A 19843-nucleotide genomic window follows, 5' to 3' on the forward strand; every position below is an offset into this window, starting at 1 on the left:
TGTCTTGCATCCTCAGGCTGGTAATGCTCAGCTAATTTATCTGTGAACATAATTAATAGCCTTGGGTTTTGAAATGAGGATTTACCAGGGAACTCTGAGCCTCTAATGAGGTATTATAAAAAAAATTACAAGTCTTTAATGCATTTGCTTGCTTAGATCTTCTCAGATTGCCTTTGGCTGCTACAAAGGCTGATTAAAGAGCATAGAGACATTAGTAAGAACATGGCGCTTTTAGGCTAACCTTACCTTTGGACCTGGAAAACCCTCTCCTTGTGGTCCTTTCTCACCTTGGACCCCCTGTGGCCCTTGAGGCCCCTGATTTGATGAAGAAATGAGAGGAAAAATGTCATATAGTCAAATCTATGGGTGTAAATTGAGTAAACACTTGTGAAGTTGTTTGTATTTCTATACTTACAGGCATACCTGGCTCGCCGATGCCAGGTGGACCCGCAGGACCTGGTCTTCCCTGAAATCCCATATCTCCCTGCAGATGGATCAAAAACATGAACAATTCAGAAGACAAAGTAAGAAATATGTATACAATGACAGTTGGTTTGTATCAAATTTGATACACCAGGCTTTAATGGTTCGTATGATATTGGAGAATACGGAGCTCATGCTTAAGGAGGAAAAAACACATTTTATTCACCTAAACTGAGTAAAAATATGCAATTTGGTGCAGATACTAATATTTATACGGCCAAATAGTACAGATAGCTTGTAATGTAAATCAATGAGATCTTTATAACAGTATGGCAGAGTACTCAAATAAAATGCATGTAAATATCTGTTGTCACTATATCTCCCAATATGTCTCAGTAAGATGATACTTAAATACTTTGTAGGTTTAAAACATATAATGCCATGCAATACACAGATGATTGAAAGATGAACAAATAAACGTTCTCCAAAAGCCTGATGGATAATATTTGATTATTTTAAGAAACGATGATTGAATAATCAAGTAAACCTAAGTTGCTTCAGTCCAGTAGGTGTTCATCTTATTACAAAATATTACTAATAATATTAAAGCTATACATATGTTTACTATAAAGTAATCAGTAAAGGTTTCACAACAAAAAGACATGTGAACAAGCTGATATTGGACGTTTTTACAATTGCACTAAAAGGCCTTTTACTTGCTAAAAACGTATAAACTATCAATCAGACAACAGAGGGCATATACCTCTAGTAAATTGTGTGCAATGCGTTTTTAAGCAAAGATTTGATCATGATGATCATTTATACGCCTTAGAAATTTGATACAGTATCAAATAAGATACTGTAGGCTTTATAGGGTTCCTAGTTAAGGTGGTTCATTGGCCATGGAAAGTCAAAGAAAAATTTTTTTTATGCCAGCCTTAGATTGTTTGCTGGTCTTACATCCCAGCCAAGTTTAGCTTGGTTTAGCTTAGTTTAGCTAGTTGGTGAGCTGAAAAATGACCAAAACATCACCAAACCTAAGAGAGTAACTCAGCTTAGGCATTTTTCCAGGTTTAAAGTCTGACTTGTTTTCTGTGATTTTGAGGATTTCTGTGAATTTGCAGTCAAACAGGTAAATACAGCTGACCTTTGGTCCAGGAAGTCCAATTCCACTGTCGCCCTGAATTCCAGGCGGGCCAGAAGGGCCGCGTTCACCCTGTGATTAATTAAAAACAACAGATTAGATCAATCAAATTCATTGAAATGACATTCATTATTTTTTTATGGAAGAAATTTCTCATTGTGTGAAATCTGACATAGATTCATATAGAATCTCAAGAGTTTCTTATAAGCATTTCATTCTTAAGGTGAAAAATGAGTGAAATCAGGCCTTAGGTATAGAATGACTAAATTAGTATTTTTTAGGTGAGCTGTCCTTTTGAATTCAAGCTGAGAAACAGAATGTGTCTTCTGTGTTCACTATAACTTAAGTTGTACAGTATGTATAGTATCTGCGACATGCTGTTAATTATCTTGTTCCTCGATTTGTAAAAACCTAATTTAAAATGGTACTGACAGAAATCCACTTTCACTGAAAGCATGATTGTCAACAAGTTGAATTTCTTTTATTTTCATTAATTACAAATCCTGTAAATAATAGAGCTTAAGATGAATTTAACCAGGGATGTTCACTTTTAGATGACCCAGGGGACCATAAAACTAGTCCTAAGGGTCAATTTTTTAAAAATTGAGATTTAAACATCATCTGAAAGCTGAATAAATAAGCTTACAATTGATGTATGGTTTGTTAGGAGAAAATAGATACAACTATTTAAAAATCCAGGAATCTGAGGGTGCAAAAAAATCTAAATATTGAGAAAATTGCCTTTAAAATTGTCTAAATGAAGTTCTTAGCAAAGCATATAACTAATCAATAATTAAGTTTTGATATATTTATGGTAGGAAATTTATAAAATATCTTCATGAAACATGATTTTTGGCATAAAAGACAAATAGATAATTTTAAGTTGTGTGGTGTGAACTGGAGTGGTGTGGATTATTGTGATGTTTTTAACAGCAGTTTGGACTCTCATTCTGACAGCACCCATTCACTGCAGAGGATCCATTGGTGAGCAATAGATGCAATGCTACTGTACATTTCTCCAAATCAGTTCCCATGAAGAAGCATCTACATTTTGGACGGCCTGAGGGTGAGTACATTTGCATCTAATTTTTTGACTTTTCCTTTCATTTTCAACCAGGACCATATACTGTATACATCAGCTATTGTCAATCAAATCTAAAGTAGGTCAGTGCAAGCAGTCACAAATCTGCTCATGACATTTACAATAGCCCCTTACTGTGCTGCCTTTCTAAAAGCTGGAAATTCTCTTTGTTCACGTCACCTGCATGTCTGTGCATGAATTTATACTTTGCACAGCATTTTTCCATCATACACATTTCTGCTGTTATTAGCTACCATGACAATAATCTCAGACCACCCATAGCATTTATGCTGACCTGACAAGCACTTTATAGCATCTCACTGCTTGGCTATTAACCTCAGGGAGTAAGGGATTATGATTTATTATTGCGGTATCATCTATTTTTAGATGAATCTGCTTCTAAACAGGAAGTACAAAACAATTTGTCTTTCATGACGGTTTTGTGAACCCATGCATGTATAAGGATCCCCAGTTAGTGAAGACATCTGCAGAGATGCCTAAATGCCTCTGAATGCTTCCTGCAGTTAAATTAAACAAGGGGAAACTACTGGAAGAGAAGCAGACCTCTATTAAAGCAAATCCAAAACAAGTCAAAACGCGTTTGTTCATCTTCGCCCCCTTTTTGAGCACAATCACAAGACATGCTTATACTAAAATGGTCGCAGTTTGTGAACCCTTTGCACCGCAGACATAAGCATTGTCTTTTTTGAAAGAAGACGCTTAGAAGATTTTGTCTAAAAGTCAGACATACAGAATTACTTCACCTAACAATTCAAATTCATTATTTACTCACTTTCATGTTTTTTTTGTTTTTTTTGCATTGGAATCAATGACAAAGGAGAGATTTCAAAGAATTGCATGTCTTTTCAATACCATAACAGTTCATAGTCAATGTAAACCATTAGAGAGTCATAAAAGTAGCGCATGCCAAGATTCCTAAAGCAATGCGAGATTAGACCTTTTACAGTGTCATTTTTGACAGGTGTGAAAACAAGGCTGTTATAAAAGTAATGTGTGTTGTATTGTATTGTACTGTTTTGTTTTGTGACATCAAAAATCTTTCAGTACACACTACCAGTCAAAAGTTTTTGACCAGTAAGATGTTTAATGTTTTTAAAGAATTCTCTTCTGCTCACCAAGCCTGCATTTGTTTGATCCAAAATACAGCAAAAGCAACAATATTGTGAAATATTTTTAGTATTTAAAATAACTTCTTTTTTTATTTGAATATATTTTAAAATATAATTTATTTCTGTGATCAAAGCTGCATTTTAGCATCATTACTCCAGTCTTCAGTAGGACATGATCCTTCAGAAATCATATAATATTCTAATATTTAATATTATTATTATCAATATTGAGTTGAGTACATCTTTTTTAGTATTCTTGAATAGAAAGATCCAAAGATCAGCATATATCTGAAATAAAAAGCTTTTGTAAAATGTTACACTATACAATTTAAAAGCTTGGCTCAGTATCATTCTTTTTTTGGCAAAGATATTTTAGAAATTAATACTTTTAATTAGCAAGGGTGCTTTGAATTGTTTAAAAGTGATAATAAAGAAATGTTACAAAAGATTTCTATTTTAGGTAAATGCAGTTCTTCTGAACTTTATTTTCATCAAAGAAACTTGAAAAAAATTCCACTCAGCTGTTTTCAATATAATAATAATAAATGTTTTTTGCGCAGAAAATCAGAATATTAGAAAGATTTCTGAAGGATCCTGTGGAATAATAATGCTAAAAATCAGCTTTGAAATAACAGGAATAAATTGCATTTAAAACATATTCAAATAGAAAACAGTTATTTTAAAATAGTAAAAATATTTCAGATTTTCAGTGCTTTTGCTGTACTTTGGATTAAATAAATGCAGGCTTGGTGGGCAGAAGAGACTTCTATAAAAACATAAAAAAAACTTTTGACTGATAATGTAAAAAATACCCCAAAAAGTTGTGAGTTGAGAGTGAAAATTCACTGAAAAATCAATATGGCATCTAACCTGATTAAGGTCTATAGCTTTGATGAAAGAAATTAATTTTGGACGAACTATTCCTTTCAATGATAAAAAACTGGTAAGAAAATTTAAAATGCCTTGTAAAGGGATGCATAAAGTATTTACATAAAAATATATATCATATTGTCCTTATCAAGGCCTAGAAACATAATGGAGTAAAATCCAAAAGTCTGTCTTATGTAAGTCTCTTTTGTCTCTAATCTATACTTTAGAGTGGGGTTTACATGCATGCATGCATATGAATGATAAATCCTTCTAAAGAAATGTGAAAGCAATATTTCTCATTCATTTTGGTCTAAACACTTTAATGGATTATATATAATGGATGTAACAAACAAATAAGCGTCAAGTGCATGGGTTTTCTCATGCATAGTAACATGCTGAACAAGCAAAGGCTTCTGGATTTATTGGAAACGGTGAAACTTTTCCAGGTGTGCGAGTTAAACATGATGAGCTGAAATTTTCAGGATAATGGTTTGTGATTATTAGCCACATACCTTCTTTCCCTGTGCGCCTTCTGGTCCAATGTCGCCCTGCGGTCCTGGTAAACCCTGCAGCGGAAACATGAAAGGGTATGTTTCAGTGTCTAGCATGAACACTTGTGTTTTTAAGGCTGTCTGACATTATCTGTAGACACCAAAGCATTATGCTGCTTTACAATACAGTAAAGTGTATGTTTAATCATATGTTGGGGGAAATTTACTGAAGCCCATTTCCGCCAAAGGATAAAAGATAGGTAATGGGTAACTGTGACTTTTTATTTCACAATTCTAACTTTTTTCCTCACAATTCTGAGATTGAATTGCGAGATATAAACTTCAAATTCTGACATTTAAACTACCTGTCAAAAGTTTTTGAACATTAACATTTTTAATGTTTTTTAAAGAAGTCTCTTCTGCTTGCCAACCCTGCATTTATTTGATCCAAAAAACAGCAAAAGCAGCAATACTATCAAATATTTTGTACTATTTTTAAAAAATTGCTTTCTATTTGAATATATTTAAATGTATTCCTGTGATCAAAGCTAAATTTTCAGCATCATTATTCCAGTCTTCAATGTAAAATGATGCTTCAGAAATCATTCTGTTTAAGAGACATATTTTATAATTTAAGATTTTCCTATAGACTGTGACAGTTTGCAAAGGGTATGAATAATTTTGGACATGCCACTTTTTGTTCAAATGTAAATAAAAGCTGAGAAATATATTTTTTCCACAATGATGCCTCTTACATCGTACATCGTCTTATAATCTTTTGGGAAAAGCCTGTGTCATTTCCGACCAAAAAAACGTTCTGGTTGAATATCAGTATTTAAAACAGTTGAGTACATTTTTTTCAGGATTCTTTGAGGAATAGAAAGATCTGGAGAATGATTTCTGAAGGATCACGTGACTGGAGTAATGGTGCTGAAATTTCAACTTTGAAATCACAGGAATAAATTAAATTTCAAAATTTATTCAAATAGAAAACTGTTATTTCAAATCATAAAAAATATTTCAAAATGTTACTGTTTTTGTACTTTGGATCAAATAAATGCAGGCTTGTTGAGCAGAGACTTCTTTAAAAAACATTTAAAAAAATCATAAAACTTTTCACTGGTAGTATATATTTCACAATTCTGAGTTCATCCGTTTTTTTTTTTTTTTTTCAGAAGTGGAGGAAAAAAGTTTGAACTGTAAGAAATAAACTGTAGAAAAAAACTTTGAATTGTGAGATAAAAAGTCGCAATTACCAGAAACATGCTTTCATAGAAATAATCTCTCACATTTAGTTTAAAATAAATAAAATGGTACATTTTAGTTTAAAAATTCTGTCTCAGGTGATCTAAGTACAAGTGGTCAATGCTAAAGACAGGTGTAAACGGCTCCAAAACATTCCATATTTGCATATTTAACTACAAAGGAATAAATATGAAATAAATATATAATCAGACCCACCTGCAGACCTCTGGACCCTTGAGTACCAACCGGACCTTCAGGACCCTATCAGATGATACATTATAAACAAATTGAGCATTTGATAGATATACTGTATTACGGTGTTCAGTACATCTTGGAGGGGTGGCCAGAATACTGTAACGTCTGAAAGTTTACGCACCCGGTCTCCTTTGATTCCTGGAGTGCCGCATTCTCCTCTTTCACCCTGTAGACAATCAGAAAAGATCAAAAGATCAATCTCATATGACTGTGTACTTTAACAGAAAATATATTATGAATATATGCAGGGGTTCAGTACCTTCTCTCCTTGGTAGCCTGGTTTCCCCTGAGAACAAAACAGGAAGACGTTATTTATTATTTTAAATTTTTATTATTTTTTTTAAATATTTTTTACATTTATTCTTGCATATTGGTCAACAATGTGACACTAAGCTATTGTCTGGATATATTAAATTATTTTGAAAATACATCAAATGCAGCTCATACATACAATACATACTTGACAAAACTTTTCAATTTGTGAAATAATTGTAATGTTTTTTTTAAAGGCTTAAAGTCAAAAATTTCTAGGTGGTGTTACTTTTTGGAGATTGTAAAAAACAATCTCGGATTAAAAAATTAATTTATTAATTTATTTCTTATTTCTGTTATTTGCCAAGGCAACAATTTTTGTTTCATTTTTTACAAATGTTTCATCTGCTATTTACATTATATTTTAAATTTCAACTTTATTTTAATCTTTTTTTTTTCAATTCTTTTGTATGTCAGTGTTATTTTAGCATCATTTTTATATAATGCATATATAATATACTATTTTAATATTTTAATATTTAATCATATTTTAAATGATCTTTATTAGTATATTTCTATTTAATATCAAATAATTTTAATTTCAGTTTTATTTTAGTACTTTAGCTTAAACGTATTTATTTGTACTTTTTTTACATTTTTAAGAAATTTACATCTACTAATAATATTTTTAAATTATATCATTTAATTTATTTTATCATTTCATTTTAAATGATCTTTTATTATTATATTTTCCGTTACCATTAAAATTTTAGTGGACATTTGTAAGTTACTTTTTTTTTTTAAATTTTCCTCTACTATTTAAATTTTATTTTATGATTTAAACTTTTTTCAATTATTATTAATAATTAATATTTCATAAATATTTTAAATTATCTTAAAAACATAATTAAATTACATTTTCCATTGTCATTTTAATTTTAGTTTAGTTTAGGGTTTTTCAACATTTTTAAGTTTTAGCCATTTTGTGTGCTTTTGTCATTTTATACATTTATTTGTATTAAGTTTTTTATAAGTATTTTTTTATAATATTTTTTAATTTTAGAAATTTTCATCAACTATTAGAAATTTTTAATTATATAATTTAATTTATTTTATTTGATTTAATAGTTCATTAATGTTAGAGTAAAGCAGTTTTGTTGTAAAATTTTTTTTTAAATATTTTATATTTAATAATTGATAATTAGTACAAATGGGTAGTTCACATTTGCAAATAATTACTTGAATAATTAATAAAAAATATTTATATGTCTTATATGTATATACACATTAAATAAATGTAAAATAAATATATACATGTAAATATATGTACAATAAAATATTGTTCACAATAATTGAACAAAATTCTTTGGAAATGTTTAAGTTTTGTACAATATCTGATTACTATTTTCTTGATCATTACACCACCTGACATTTGAAGTTTAGAAGACCATTTTTTCTTTGTTTTTGTACATACTTGATTCAAATTACCCAAATAGCTTATCAAAAGATCATTAAATCAAGATTAAATAGTAAATTGTTGTCCAACCGATCAGCCACTCACCTCTGTTCCCTCACGACCAGGAAGTCCACTTAAACCGGACTCACCCTAAAAAGAGAATAAAACAAGTGTGATTGAAAAAAGGTTTTAGAATACAACAGTCTAACTAACCATAAGCTTCCTCATCACATTTCCCACGTGCATTCACAAAAGCAAGCACATGCTAGAGAGAATGACAGATAGATAGCAGACATAAAGACAAAATACTGACCTTTTGACCTTTGGCCCCAGGGGTTCCGTCCTCACCTGGGCGACCCTTCTTTCCCTGCAGGGGAAATTAGAGAAAGTGAGCAGCAGTGTCAACTCCACCCAAACAGTTTGCTTAATGAGTGAAAAATTTATGACCTCATATGTCTCATGTGTTTATTAGACACAAAGAACTAACCAATCAAAATTCACTGCATGCACTTAAAGAGATAGTACACCCCAAAGACATTTGCACAAAATGCATTTTGTTTTTCTGTGAAACACAAAAGAAGATATTTTGGTAAGCAAATTGTTTCAGGTTCCATTGACTTTCATATATAGACAAAAAATACTATGAAACTGTTTGATTAACAACATACTTCAGATTATCTTTTTTTTTTTTTTTTTTCAATTTACATAGAGGACACATAAGAGTTTGGCAAGTTTTTTTTAATGTGAGTGTTATTTTAGCATTATTTAAATAGTATTTTAATATTTAAGAATAGTTTGAATCAGCTTTTATTATTATATTTTCCATTTGTCATTTTAATTTTATATTTCATCATTTTTAAGTTGGTCCCTTATGTGCATTTGTCATTAATTGTTTTTTGTAATTCTTTTGTAATTTTAGCTTTCATTCATTTTTATTTTTAGCATTTCAGCTTAAAAGTGTTTATTTCCGTTATTTTCCAAGGCAAGAATTTTTGTTTAATTTTTAAATATTTTAAATCTACTATTTAAATGTTATTTTATAATTGTAACTTTATTTCAATTATTATTATTATTAATTTTTCAGATCAGTTTTTTTATGTGAGTGTTATTTTAGCATTATTTATATACTATTTTAATATTCAAGAATATTTTGAATAATCTTATATTATTATATTTCCCACTGTTATTTTAATTTTAGTTTTCATCATTTTTAAGTGTTAGTCATTTTATGTACTTTTTTCTTATTTTTTTATGTATTTCAATTTAGCATTCATTTATTTGTATTTTTTCTTAAAGGTAACAATTTCTGCTATTTACATTTTATTTTATAATTTCAACTTGGTTTTAATTATTATTATTATTATTATTATTATTATTATTATTATTATTATTATTATTTCAATTTTTTTTTAAGTTTTGTATGCCAGTGTTATTTTAGCATTATTTATATATAATGCATATATAATATACTATTTTAATATTTGATAATATTTTAAATCTTCTTAATTATTATATTTTCCATTGTCATTTTAAATTTAGTTTTATGTGTCATTTTTATTCCTTTTTTATGTATTTCTATTTAGGATCAAATTAGTACTTCAGCTAAATACTTCAAGTATTTATTTGTATTATTGTATTTTGTATTTTTCATTGTATTTTTCATCTACTATAATTTTTTTATTATCTTTTTTTTAATTATTTTTTATAATCTTATTGTCATTTGTCAGTTTTTTGACATTTTTAATTTTTTTAATTTTAATCTACTATTTAGATTTTATTTTATAATTGTAACTTTTTATTATTATTATTATTATTATTATTAATAATTAATATTTCATAAATATTTATGTATATATTTAAATAAATACTTTTATTATTATATTTTCCATTGTCATTTTAATTTCAGTTTAGGTTTAGGTTAGTTTAGATTTTTTGAAATTTTAAAGTTTTAGTCATTTTGTCTGCTTTTGCAATTTTTATACATTTAAATGTATTTACATTTCTTAGCCTTAATCTATTTTTATTTTAGCTTTTTTTGTAGTACTTCAGCTTAAAAAAAATATATATTTCTGCTATTTCTCAATTATTATTTTTTTATTTTTCATCTAATATTTAGATTTTATTTGATCATTTAGACTTTATTTCAACTACTATTATTATTTTATTTTACTTTTAGTTAACAAATCCAACACTGGCTTATGTTTTTAACCTAGCTACTATTTGGAGACAAATTTGTAAATATTATTCCCAGAAGTTAGCTAAATCTGACAAAATTGTCTGCTAAATACTGCAATTTTAGTTAAAAAATAAGTGAAATATCAAGTGAATTGTTTTTTAACCAGTTCAAGTTATTATATGCGTTTACTCGGCACCTGGTCAGCACTAAAGGTGCAGGCCGGAGAACATGAAACTAATGAGAGCAATTCCTGAGGCCTGTAATTTATAGTCATGAGAATGTATGGAATCCCAAAAAGGTGAAAGCACCTGGATAATGATGGTTAGGCGTCTATCAACGAGTAACTGACTCTAACATGATCTACACACAACAGGTTAGTTTTATAAACCATGTTAAGTCAGTTTGAACTTGTTCAGTGTATCTATTTGATCTAAGTGACATAACGGAATGCATTATGTGTCTCAAAAATGCAAGGAAAAGATACGAAATATTTGCAGTTATAGAGACAAAAATATACAGTCAAGCCAGAAATGATTCATACCCCTGGCAAATTCTAACTTCAAGTTACTTTTTTCAACCAGAACGTTTTTTTGGTCGGAAATGACACAGGCTTTTCCCAAAAGATTATAAGACGATGTACGATGTAAGAGGTATCATTGTGGAAAAAATATATTTCTCAGCTTTTATTTACATTTGAACAAAAAGTGGCATGTCCAAAATTATTCATACCCTTTGCAAACTGTCACAGTCTATAGGAAAATCTTAAGTTCTATACCATTTCAAATAGTCCAAGCTGTTCTAAAGCATCCTAATTACCCTGATTCATTGGGAACAGCTGTTTAATCAACTTAATGTAAATGTATCTAAAGGTTTTGAAGTTCCAGTGGCTACTGTGCAAAGATGAATGGGCAAAAATACCAGTGGAGACATGCAAAAAGCTGGTCAGCAATTATAGGAAGTGTTTGACTGCTGTAATAGCCAATAAAGGCTTTTCAATTGATTATTGAGACGGGTATGAATAATTTTGGACATGCCACTTTTTGTTCAAATGTAAATAAAACATGAGTAATATTTTTTACACAATGATGCCTCTTGTACATCGTCGTATTATCTTTGGGAGAAGCCTGTGTCATTTCCGTGAAAAAAAACAAAAACTTGTTGGTTAAATAAAAGTAACTTTAAGTCAGAATTTGCTAGGGGTATGAATAATTTCAGGCTTGACTGTATATATTACTAAAGCTATTAAACCATCATTGGCAGGTGTGGCAAAATGTTAATTTTGGACCCGTAAGTGTTTGAAAGTCGAGGTTTTCAGCCAAAACATGCAATTACACTCTCTTCACTTTCAACAGTCTGAACATGAAGGAGATTTCTTGTTAGGAATCTTATTTTGTGTTTTCCCCAAGGTAGTGCTGAGGGGTCCTGACAAAGACGATAATTATCCTGACTTTTACAAAGCAAAGCAGTTATCCAAAATGTCAGAATCATGCCTGTCTCTTCCCACTGTTGACATTCCTCAAAGGAATCTGTACCTCTTAGGAATAGAAAAAAGAGGAGAAAAATGCGCCTGTGGGCTTGCGTGGAAACACCGTCCCATGTTGAAGTGAAAATACTTACAGCCGGGCCACTGGGTCCTCTCTCGCCCTTCTCGCAAGCACACTTCGGGGACAGAGGACACTAAATACAAAGTAAAGAGAATCATTTTTCAAATCAGTTCATTTATTGGGAATCTCACTCTTTCATCTGCAGTAATAAACATTACCAAGAAAAGCAAAGTATTATTTACTTACCCCATCGTTTGCCAGCTGAGCCTGTGTAGAGATGTAACAACATGAAAATTAGATTCCGTCCAAATTTTAGCTGCTATACTATAATTGCTCTTTGGCAAGCCTTTCATGTGTGCAGTTTGGGTAAACAGTATGAACAGTTAATATCAGGCTATACATTATACAAATCTCCCAGAGCAACAAATGTGATTAAAGGAAACAGTGTTATTTAACATGCCTAGTCTTGCTGTACATTGAAATCATATCAAAGTGTTTCTGCACAAATGGGAAAAATTAAACCTGCTTTAATGAACATATCAGTTTAACAGCAGGAATGACAACACAGAGTTATAGAATTTATAAACCCAGATGCATGTCAGAGAAGCCACAACAGTACGTGTTTACGCTAATTACAGTAAATAAAGTGTAGAAAGGCTAATCGTTAGGTGTCTGCGCATAATTATTTTATCTTCTGCATGGCCATATTCTTATCAAATACAGCGTCAAATGTGGTTAGCTGGTCTCATCTGCTTTAAACTGGTTTAACACATCTTCTAGCCTGAACAACTAGCTAAGAAAAAGGCTATGTACCACAAAATAATGTGGTACATAGCCATAGAAAATACAACTATTGAGTTGTCATTGCTGGGTGCATGACATAATTCCAAGAGAATGACTCTTTTGAATCAGTTCTTTGATTCTTTATGAATCAAAAACATGCAGCACAACAAATAACTCTTATGATTCGAGTCGACTCGTTTCTTTAAATGAATCATTCAGATGTTTGAATCAGTCTGAGGGATCGTAATAATGAACTCACTGGATATTTCATTAAGTTAGTATTTCATTCAGTGATGGAATACAATAATACAAATGTAAAAGGAGATAAAACTAACAAAAACAGTATATAACAGTTAATTTTAGAATTTAAGAACTGAAGTCACGAGTGAATTTGAACATTCTACATTAAGTTTGCCATATTGTAGTGCAGCCCGATTCTATAAGAATGACTCTTTTGAATCAGTTCTTTGATTCATAGCTCTTATGAGTCGGCTCATTTCTTTAAATGAATCATTCAAACTGATTCAGATGTTTGAATCAGTCTGAGGGATCGTATTAATAAATTCACTGGATCTTTCATCAAGTTACAATTACGTTCAGTGATGGAATACAATAATAAAAATCTATAAGGTGATAAAACTAACAAAAACAGTAGAATTTAATTTAGAAAATTTAGAATTTAAGAACTGAGTCAAGAGTGTGAATTTGAACATTTTACATTAAGTTTGCCATATTGTAGTGCAGCCCGATTCTATAAGAATGACTCTTTTGAATCAGTTCTTTGATTCTTAGTGAATCAAAAACATACAGCACAACAAATAACTCTCATGAGTTGACTCGTTTCTTTAAATGAATCATTCACAAAAAAATTCAGATGTGTGAATCAGTCTGAGAGATCATCTTAATGAACTCACTAGATCTTTCATCAATTTACAATTATGTTCAGTGATGGAATATAGTGATAATAATGTAAAAAGAGATAAAATTAACAGAAAAAGTTAGTCAATCTTAGAATATAAGAACTGAGTCTTGAGTGTGAATTTGAAATAATTGGCAACATCCTACATTAAGTTCACTATATTATAGTGCATCCCTATTTCAAGATAGCTCTTTTGAATTGGTTTTTTGATTCTTAGCGAATTTAAAGCATACAGTGCAACAAATAACTCTTATGAGTCGAATTTCTTTAAAAAAAAATGTCCAAAAAAGATTCAGACATTTGAATCAGTCTGAGAGATCATCTTAAAGAACTCACTGGATTAGCAAATCAAAAGGATGCATCACATTAAATAACTCTTATGAGTCGACTCGTTTTTTTTAAATGAATCATTCAAAAAGATTCAAATGTTTAAATCAGTGACTTTTTTGAACTGGTAAAAAAAGTCGGTCATTTGAATGAAACATTCACTGGTGCAGCTGATTCCAGTACTGATGACTCTTTTGAACTGGTTCTTTTTAGTGAATCAAACACATACAGTTCAACCAATAACCAGTGCAAAAAAAGAAAAAGAAAGACTTTGGAGTTAGCTACTGCTTGAATCAGTTAAACAGATCCTCTGAATGAACTCTCTGCACCCATCAACATCAAGAATCATTTTCAAGCTTGTATGTAGGCCTATTATTGATACCTGTAGATACCCAAACATGTAAAATAAGCTCTATGTAGTCTCAACTGGAATAGTGTTAGTAGCTTATAACGTTTACGCTTGAACAAGCCCAGACATAATCTGGAAGCTTTTTGCGATTCCTGCACTCATAGAAAAAAAAAATCTGGGGAATGGATTTGAACATATTAAACAGTAATAAATGAAGCTGAATATACTCTTATTGGTAGCTGAAGCTACAAAAATGAGTAGAATTTAAGCAATTCTATGAAAATCTGTGGCGAATTGTATGTGGGCCTGCCTGTTCATACAGTGTGAGGACAGAATGAGTGATTGGAGACATCATACTTACAATCTGAGTTATGACTTTTTCCATGACGTTCGTGTCCTGTAGGTTATAGAGGAATTTGGAGGCTGGTGTACTGGCCAGCAGTCTCAGGTTTGCCGTGTTGGCCGGGTCATTGGCGCTACGAGTGATGCCGATCGTGAAGACCTTCACTCCCTGGTTCTTTGCATCAGCCATAGCAGAGAAGATATCAGGGTTTCTGGGATGAAAAGTCCCATCTGTGAGAAGCAGAGCGATCTTGATGCTTTCTGGGGTTGATTCTTCCACAAATATCTTGGTCATGTTGGTGATGGCGTATGTGGTGTAAGTGCCATGCCCGATGTAGGCCATCGGCATGATGCTGCTCCTAAAGTTCTCTGAGCCTTTCCACTGTTTGAGGGTCTGTTCGATAATAACGTGGCTGCTGTACTGAAGTAGGGCCGCTCTCCAGCTGAGTTTGCGACCGGTGTCCAAGCGGATGCTCTGGAGGCCTTCTATAATGTCCATAGTGAACTTTTTCTCCTGCTGGTGGTTGTCTTTGGCTGTCTCAGAGCTGTCCAGCAGGAAGGCCAACTCTAGTCCACAGTCTTCATCCAAGATGGCTGAGGCCACAGCAAGGGGAAAAAAGGGAAGAGCAGCGTTAAAATGATTAGAACTGAATTTTATCTTCAGATAAAAAAGATCGGAATTTTATCTTCAGAATATTAATATTCAGACTTCTTTTTATTTTGGATAGACACGATTTTACTGAGTTGCAATTCGAAGAAATTCAACACAGTCAAACAACAAAGGAAATTCATTAGTCTACTATATGTTTTGTGACAAAACATAAATAAATACATTATTAATTTGGACTAATTATTCATTTATTTTTTCACTAATATGTACAAAATGATTCAACTGTAGGTTTAAAATTGTCATCAATTAATACAGCTATTAAAACCACAAAATGTTTTCACATTGTTTGCAGATTTATAAAATAAATATTAAAATGAATATACAATATAATCAAAATTGATATATAAATATATAATATTTTATAAAATATTGAGTAAATTAGATACATTGCATATATTTAATGTTAGATAAAGTATATTATATAATATTTTGTAATATTAGTAAATTAGATCATTGTGGGCAATTAAAAGTGTTCTATTATGTTCTATAAATTAAAAGTTTATTTATTAAAATAATTAATTAATAGAATAAGAATATAATAGTCTAGAATAGAATAGAATAAAATAATATGTGTGTGTGTTTCTTGTGTAATAGATAATATATAAACTATGTGTTTGTACTGTGTCTATATATAAATACACCCAGTTAGGAAATATATGTAATATATATTTATATATAAATAAATATATGTATGTTGGTGTATGTATATATATATATATATATATATATATATATATATACATACAAATATTATGTTAAAAAAATATTTTGGATGCGATTAATCGTGATTAATCGATTTGACAGCACTAATATATTTAGAACATTTTTAACATATTAGATATATTGACTAAATTTGATGTATAATATTTTATAAAATATTGAGTAAATTAGATAATTGTTAAGTAAAAGTTAATTTATTTTAAAAGTGTATTAAAGTACTGACAGCTAAATTAATTAAAAACAATTAAAAACTTGACTGACAGCAGTAATATGCATTTCTTTGCATGTCATTTCATTTTTAATACTTCATTAAATTCCAGTTCTGCATACTATTTACAACCTCAATTCAATTTGGGGTTTAAAAGGAAAATTAAATTCTCAATAGTGCTGCACCCTGCCATCTATCTTGCTTTTTATCTGTCTACTTTTCTTTTAAAAGTATACATTATTCCAGAATGTTTCAGAAAATGTCAATGTTTTCTTAATCCACTAAGTCTCCCAATGATCCCTTTTAGATTAAAGAAGCAATGCAATCTGTCATCTGATCTTACTTTCAACACAGCAGCTCATCAGTCTTCATGTCACCGGTGACAAGACATGGCCTACTGGGTCTTATACAGATTTGAATAAATCATGTTCATGTTAGAAGAACTGAATGCCTCAGGGCTCCAAAATCACTACATCCAGACACATCCTCCTCCTAGACGGCCTTTAAATATGCTGCTAGAATGTCTAGTATGTCCTAACATGACATTGCACGTTTTAAGGCATAAAACTAACTTTATGTTTCTTAGACAGCATGAGATGGTGACCTATGAGTTTATAACACATACAGTTGAGGTCAAAAGTTTACATACACTTTGCAGAATCTACAAAATGTTAATTATTTGACCAAAAAAGAGGGATCATACAAAATGCATGTTATATTTTATTTAGTACCGACCTGAATAAGATATCTCACATAAAGGACGTTTACATATAGTCCACAAGAGAAAATAATAGTTAATAACTCTGTTCAAAGGTTTACATACACTTGATTCCTAACACTGTGTTGTTACCCGAATGATCCACAGCTGTGTTTTTTGTTTAGTGATAGTTGTTCATGAGTCCTTTGTTAGTTAAACTGCCCGCTGTTCTTCAGAAAAATCCTTCAGGTCCCACAAATTCTTTGGTTTTTCAGCATATTTGTGTATTTGAACCGTTTCCAACAATGACTGTATGATTTTGAGAACCATCTTTTCACACTGAGGACAACTGAAGGGCTCATATGCAACTATTACAGAAGGTTCAAATGCTCCAGAAGGAAAATTAAGAGCTGAGGGTGAAAACTTTTGTACAGAATGAAGATGTGTACATTTTTCTTATTTTGCCTAAATATCATATTTTTTCCATTTAGTACTGCTCTTCAAAAACTACAGAAGATACTTTCATGTTCCCCAGAAGACAAAATAAGTTAAATTTACCGACTTCAAATTCAAAAGTTTTCACCCCCTGGCTCTTAATGCATCGTGTTTCCTTCTGAAGCATCAGTGAGCATTTAAACCTTCTGTAATAGTTGCATATGAGTCCCTCAGTTGTCCTCAGTGTGAAAAGATGGATCTCAAAATCATACAGTCATTGTTGGAAATGGTTCAAATACACCAAAATGCTGAAAAACCAAAGAATTTGTGGGACCTGAAGAACAGCAGTCAGTTTAACTGTTCAGGGCAAACAAGAGATTCATGAACAACGATCACTAAACAAAAAACACAGCTGTGGATCATTCAGGTAACAACACAGTATTAAGAATCAAGTGTATGTAAACTTTTGAACAGGGTCATTTTTATAAATTCAACTATTTTTTTGTGGACTATATGTAAACATCTTTTATGCGAAATATCTTATTTAGGTCAGTACTAAATAAAAAAATAACATGCATTTTGTATGATCCCTCTTATTTTGGTCAAATAATTAACATTTTGTAGATTCGCAAGGTGTATGTTAACTTTTGACTTCAACTGTACATAGTAAGAAGAGTGCTGAATATCTTCATTAGGTGTCAAGAACGACCACATTTAAGAGGTTAAAGTCAACATGAAATGCATTTGCAACCCATTTTAGCTTCATAATGTGACACATCCAAATGAAACAGGATATGCAATAAGAAAACATGTAGGACGTAACTTAATTTTATCCACTGGCAATTAATTAGATCAAGAAAGTTGAGTAAAGTACCTACAATACTATCGATTATTTCACTTGAATGCAATCATAATGTCAGGTATTAACAAAGAGATGTCTTACATTGACCATCATGTTTCTGTCCTCTAGTCTTAACTCTTGTTGGCCCGGTTTTTTCCTCATAGAAATCTTGAGCCCAAACACTCAGCAAACCAAAACACAACAGAGACCAGCTCAACGTCTGAGCCATGACTGCCACTCCTGCAAAAATCATAATATATTAGTATATTATTAGAAACTTGAACATGTCCAGATCACATTTCACCCCAAAATCAAGGTTTTGCATGAAGAGAATTAAGATTCTTCTAAGGCCATTGATTGTATGATTTTCTTTACTTTAATACTTTGCAAAACCATTTATAATAATACACATTTTTTAAAAATGTTGGAGGAAGCAATGCTTGAATATCATGAATGCAATGCAAACACGTCTTCTTTTTCTGCAAGATCACATTTCTTGCCAAAAATAAGACTTATATTTTGCATGAAGCTTATTTTAAGGCCATTGATTGTGTATATATATATAAAAAAATACAATGAAAAAACTGTAAAAAAAGTATTTACAGAAAATTAAAAGTATTTGTTGCATAATTTTACTGTGATTTCCTTTACTTTCAATACATAACATTTAATACATTACAAAACATTTATAATAATGCAAATGTAAAAATGCATTGCTTTAATCTAATTTTTCTCATTTTCTTGATGCAAAACACTTTTTCTTATTTTCTTTGTTAATTAGTGCATTTCTTCTCAAACATGAATAAATAAACCATTAACAATTTCCAAAGGCACATGAAACCACATACTGATAATATTTTTTTTCTTTTTACAAACCTGTACATTATAGTGTACATTACCTTCCCTATAGACTTTATTAGCCAACTAAAATGCAAGCTTAAAGACAGCAATAAAAGAAAAGCTCATATTTTTATTAGATTTTGAAAAGTGACTCACCTTTGGCAGCAAAGCCTCTTGCCAAAAGCGAGCAGCGCAGGTGTGCAGCTCAGCGTTCCTCAGGTGACGTGTGAGCGAGTGAAGCAGGCTCTGAAGTGAAGTTCGCTTCTGCCCGAGTCAACAGAAGTAGACGGCGTCCTCAGGCTGTGTCTGTGACTGTCACGGCCCATTTCCCTCCCACTTTTAAGGGGAGGAGGACCCACCGAACTCTTTAGTAGTATTGCATGTCTCCCCTCAAGACTGCAGAGAGAGTGAAGCTAAAAGCATAGTGCAGTAAGCACTATAGTTGTGTCTCATGTACCTTTTCCAATTGTTACATTAAAAAATCCACACTCAAAAGATATTTAGGCCTAAATTTAAGATTGACTCCACAGTTTTAACATAATATAAACTTAAACTGATGCATAGTTGTCAGTCATACACAAACAAAACAGGTCGGATTTCTGAAAAACTCAATGTTTTAAATATGCAATAGCCATTTTTATATAT

General features: G+C 31.0%; 1 protein-coding gene across 1 annotated transcript in view; it reads right to left on the reverse strand.

Moving 5' to 3' along the window:
- LOC141340204 (uncharacterized) overlaps positions 1-19843 on the reverse strand; it is a 152585-nt gene that overhangs the window by 127746 nt on the left and 4996 nt on the right. Inside the window, exons 3-17 of the mRNA XM_073845130.1 lie at positions 19355-19462; positions 19258-19282; positions 18461-18598; positions 14807-15381; positions 12314-12334; positions 12141-12200; positions 8661-8714; positions 8453-8497; positions 6899-6925; positions 6761-6805; positions 6601-6645; positions 5161-5214; positions 1571-1639; positions 416-484; positions 247-315 (exon numbers count right to left, since the gene is read on the reverse strand). Of these exons, the coding sequence (XP_073701231.1) occupies positions 247-315; positions 416-484; positions 1571-1639; positions 5161-5214; positions 6601-6645; positions 6761-6805; positions 6899-6925; positions 8453-8497; positions 8661-8714; positions 12141-12200; positions 12314-12334; positions 14807-15381; positions 18461-18598; positions 19258-19282; positions 19355-19462 (1404 nt within the window). The remainder of the gene's footprint in view (positions 1-246; positions 316-415; positions 485-1570; positions 1640-5160; positions 5215-6600; positions 6646-6760; positions 6806-6898; positions 6926-8452; positions 8498-8660; positions 8715-12140; positions 12201-12313; positions 12335-14806; positions 15382-18460; positions 18599-19257; positions 19283-19354; positions 19463-19843) is intronic.

This window comes from Garra rufa, chromosome 8 (assembly GCF_049309525.1).
Source record: "Garra rufa chromosome 8, GarRuf1.0, whole genome shotgun sequence".
NCBI lineage: Eukaryota > Metazoa > Chordata > Actinopteri > Cypriniformes > Cyprinidae > Garra > Garra rufa.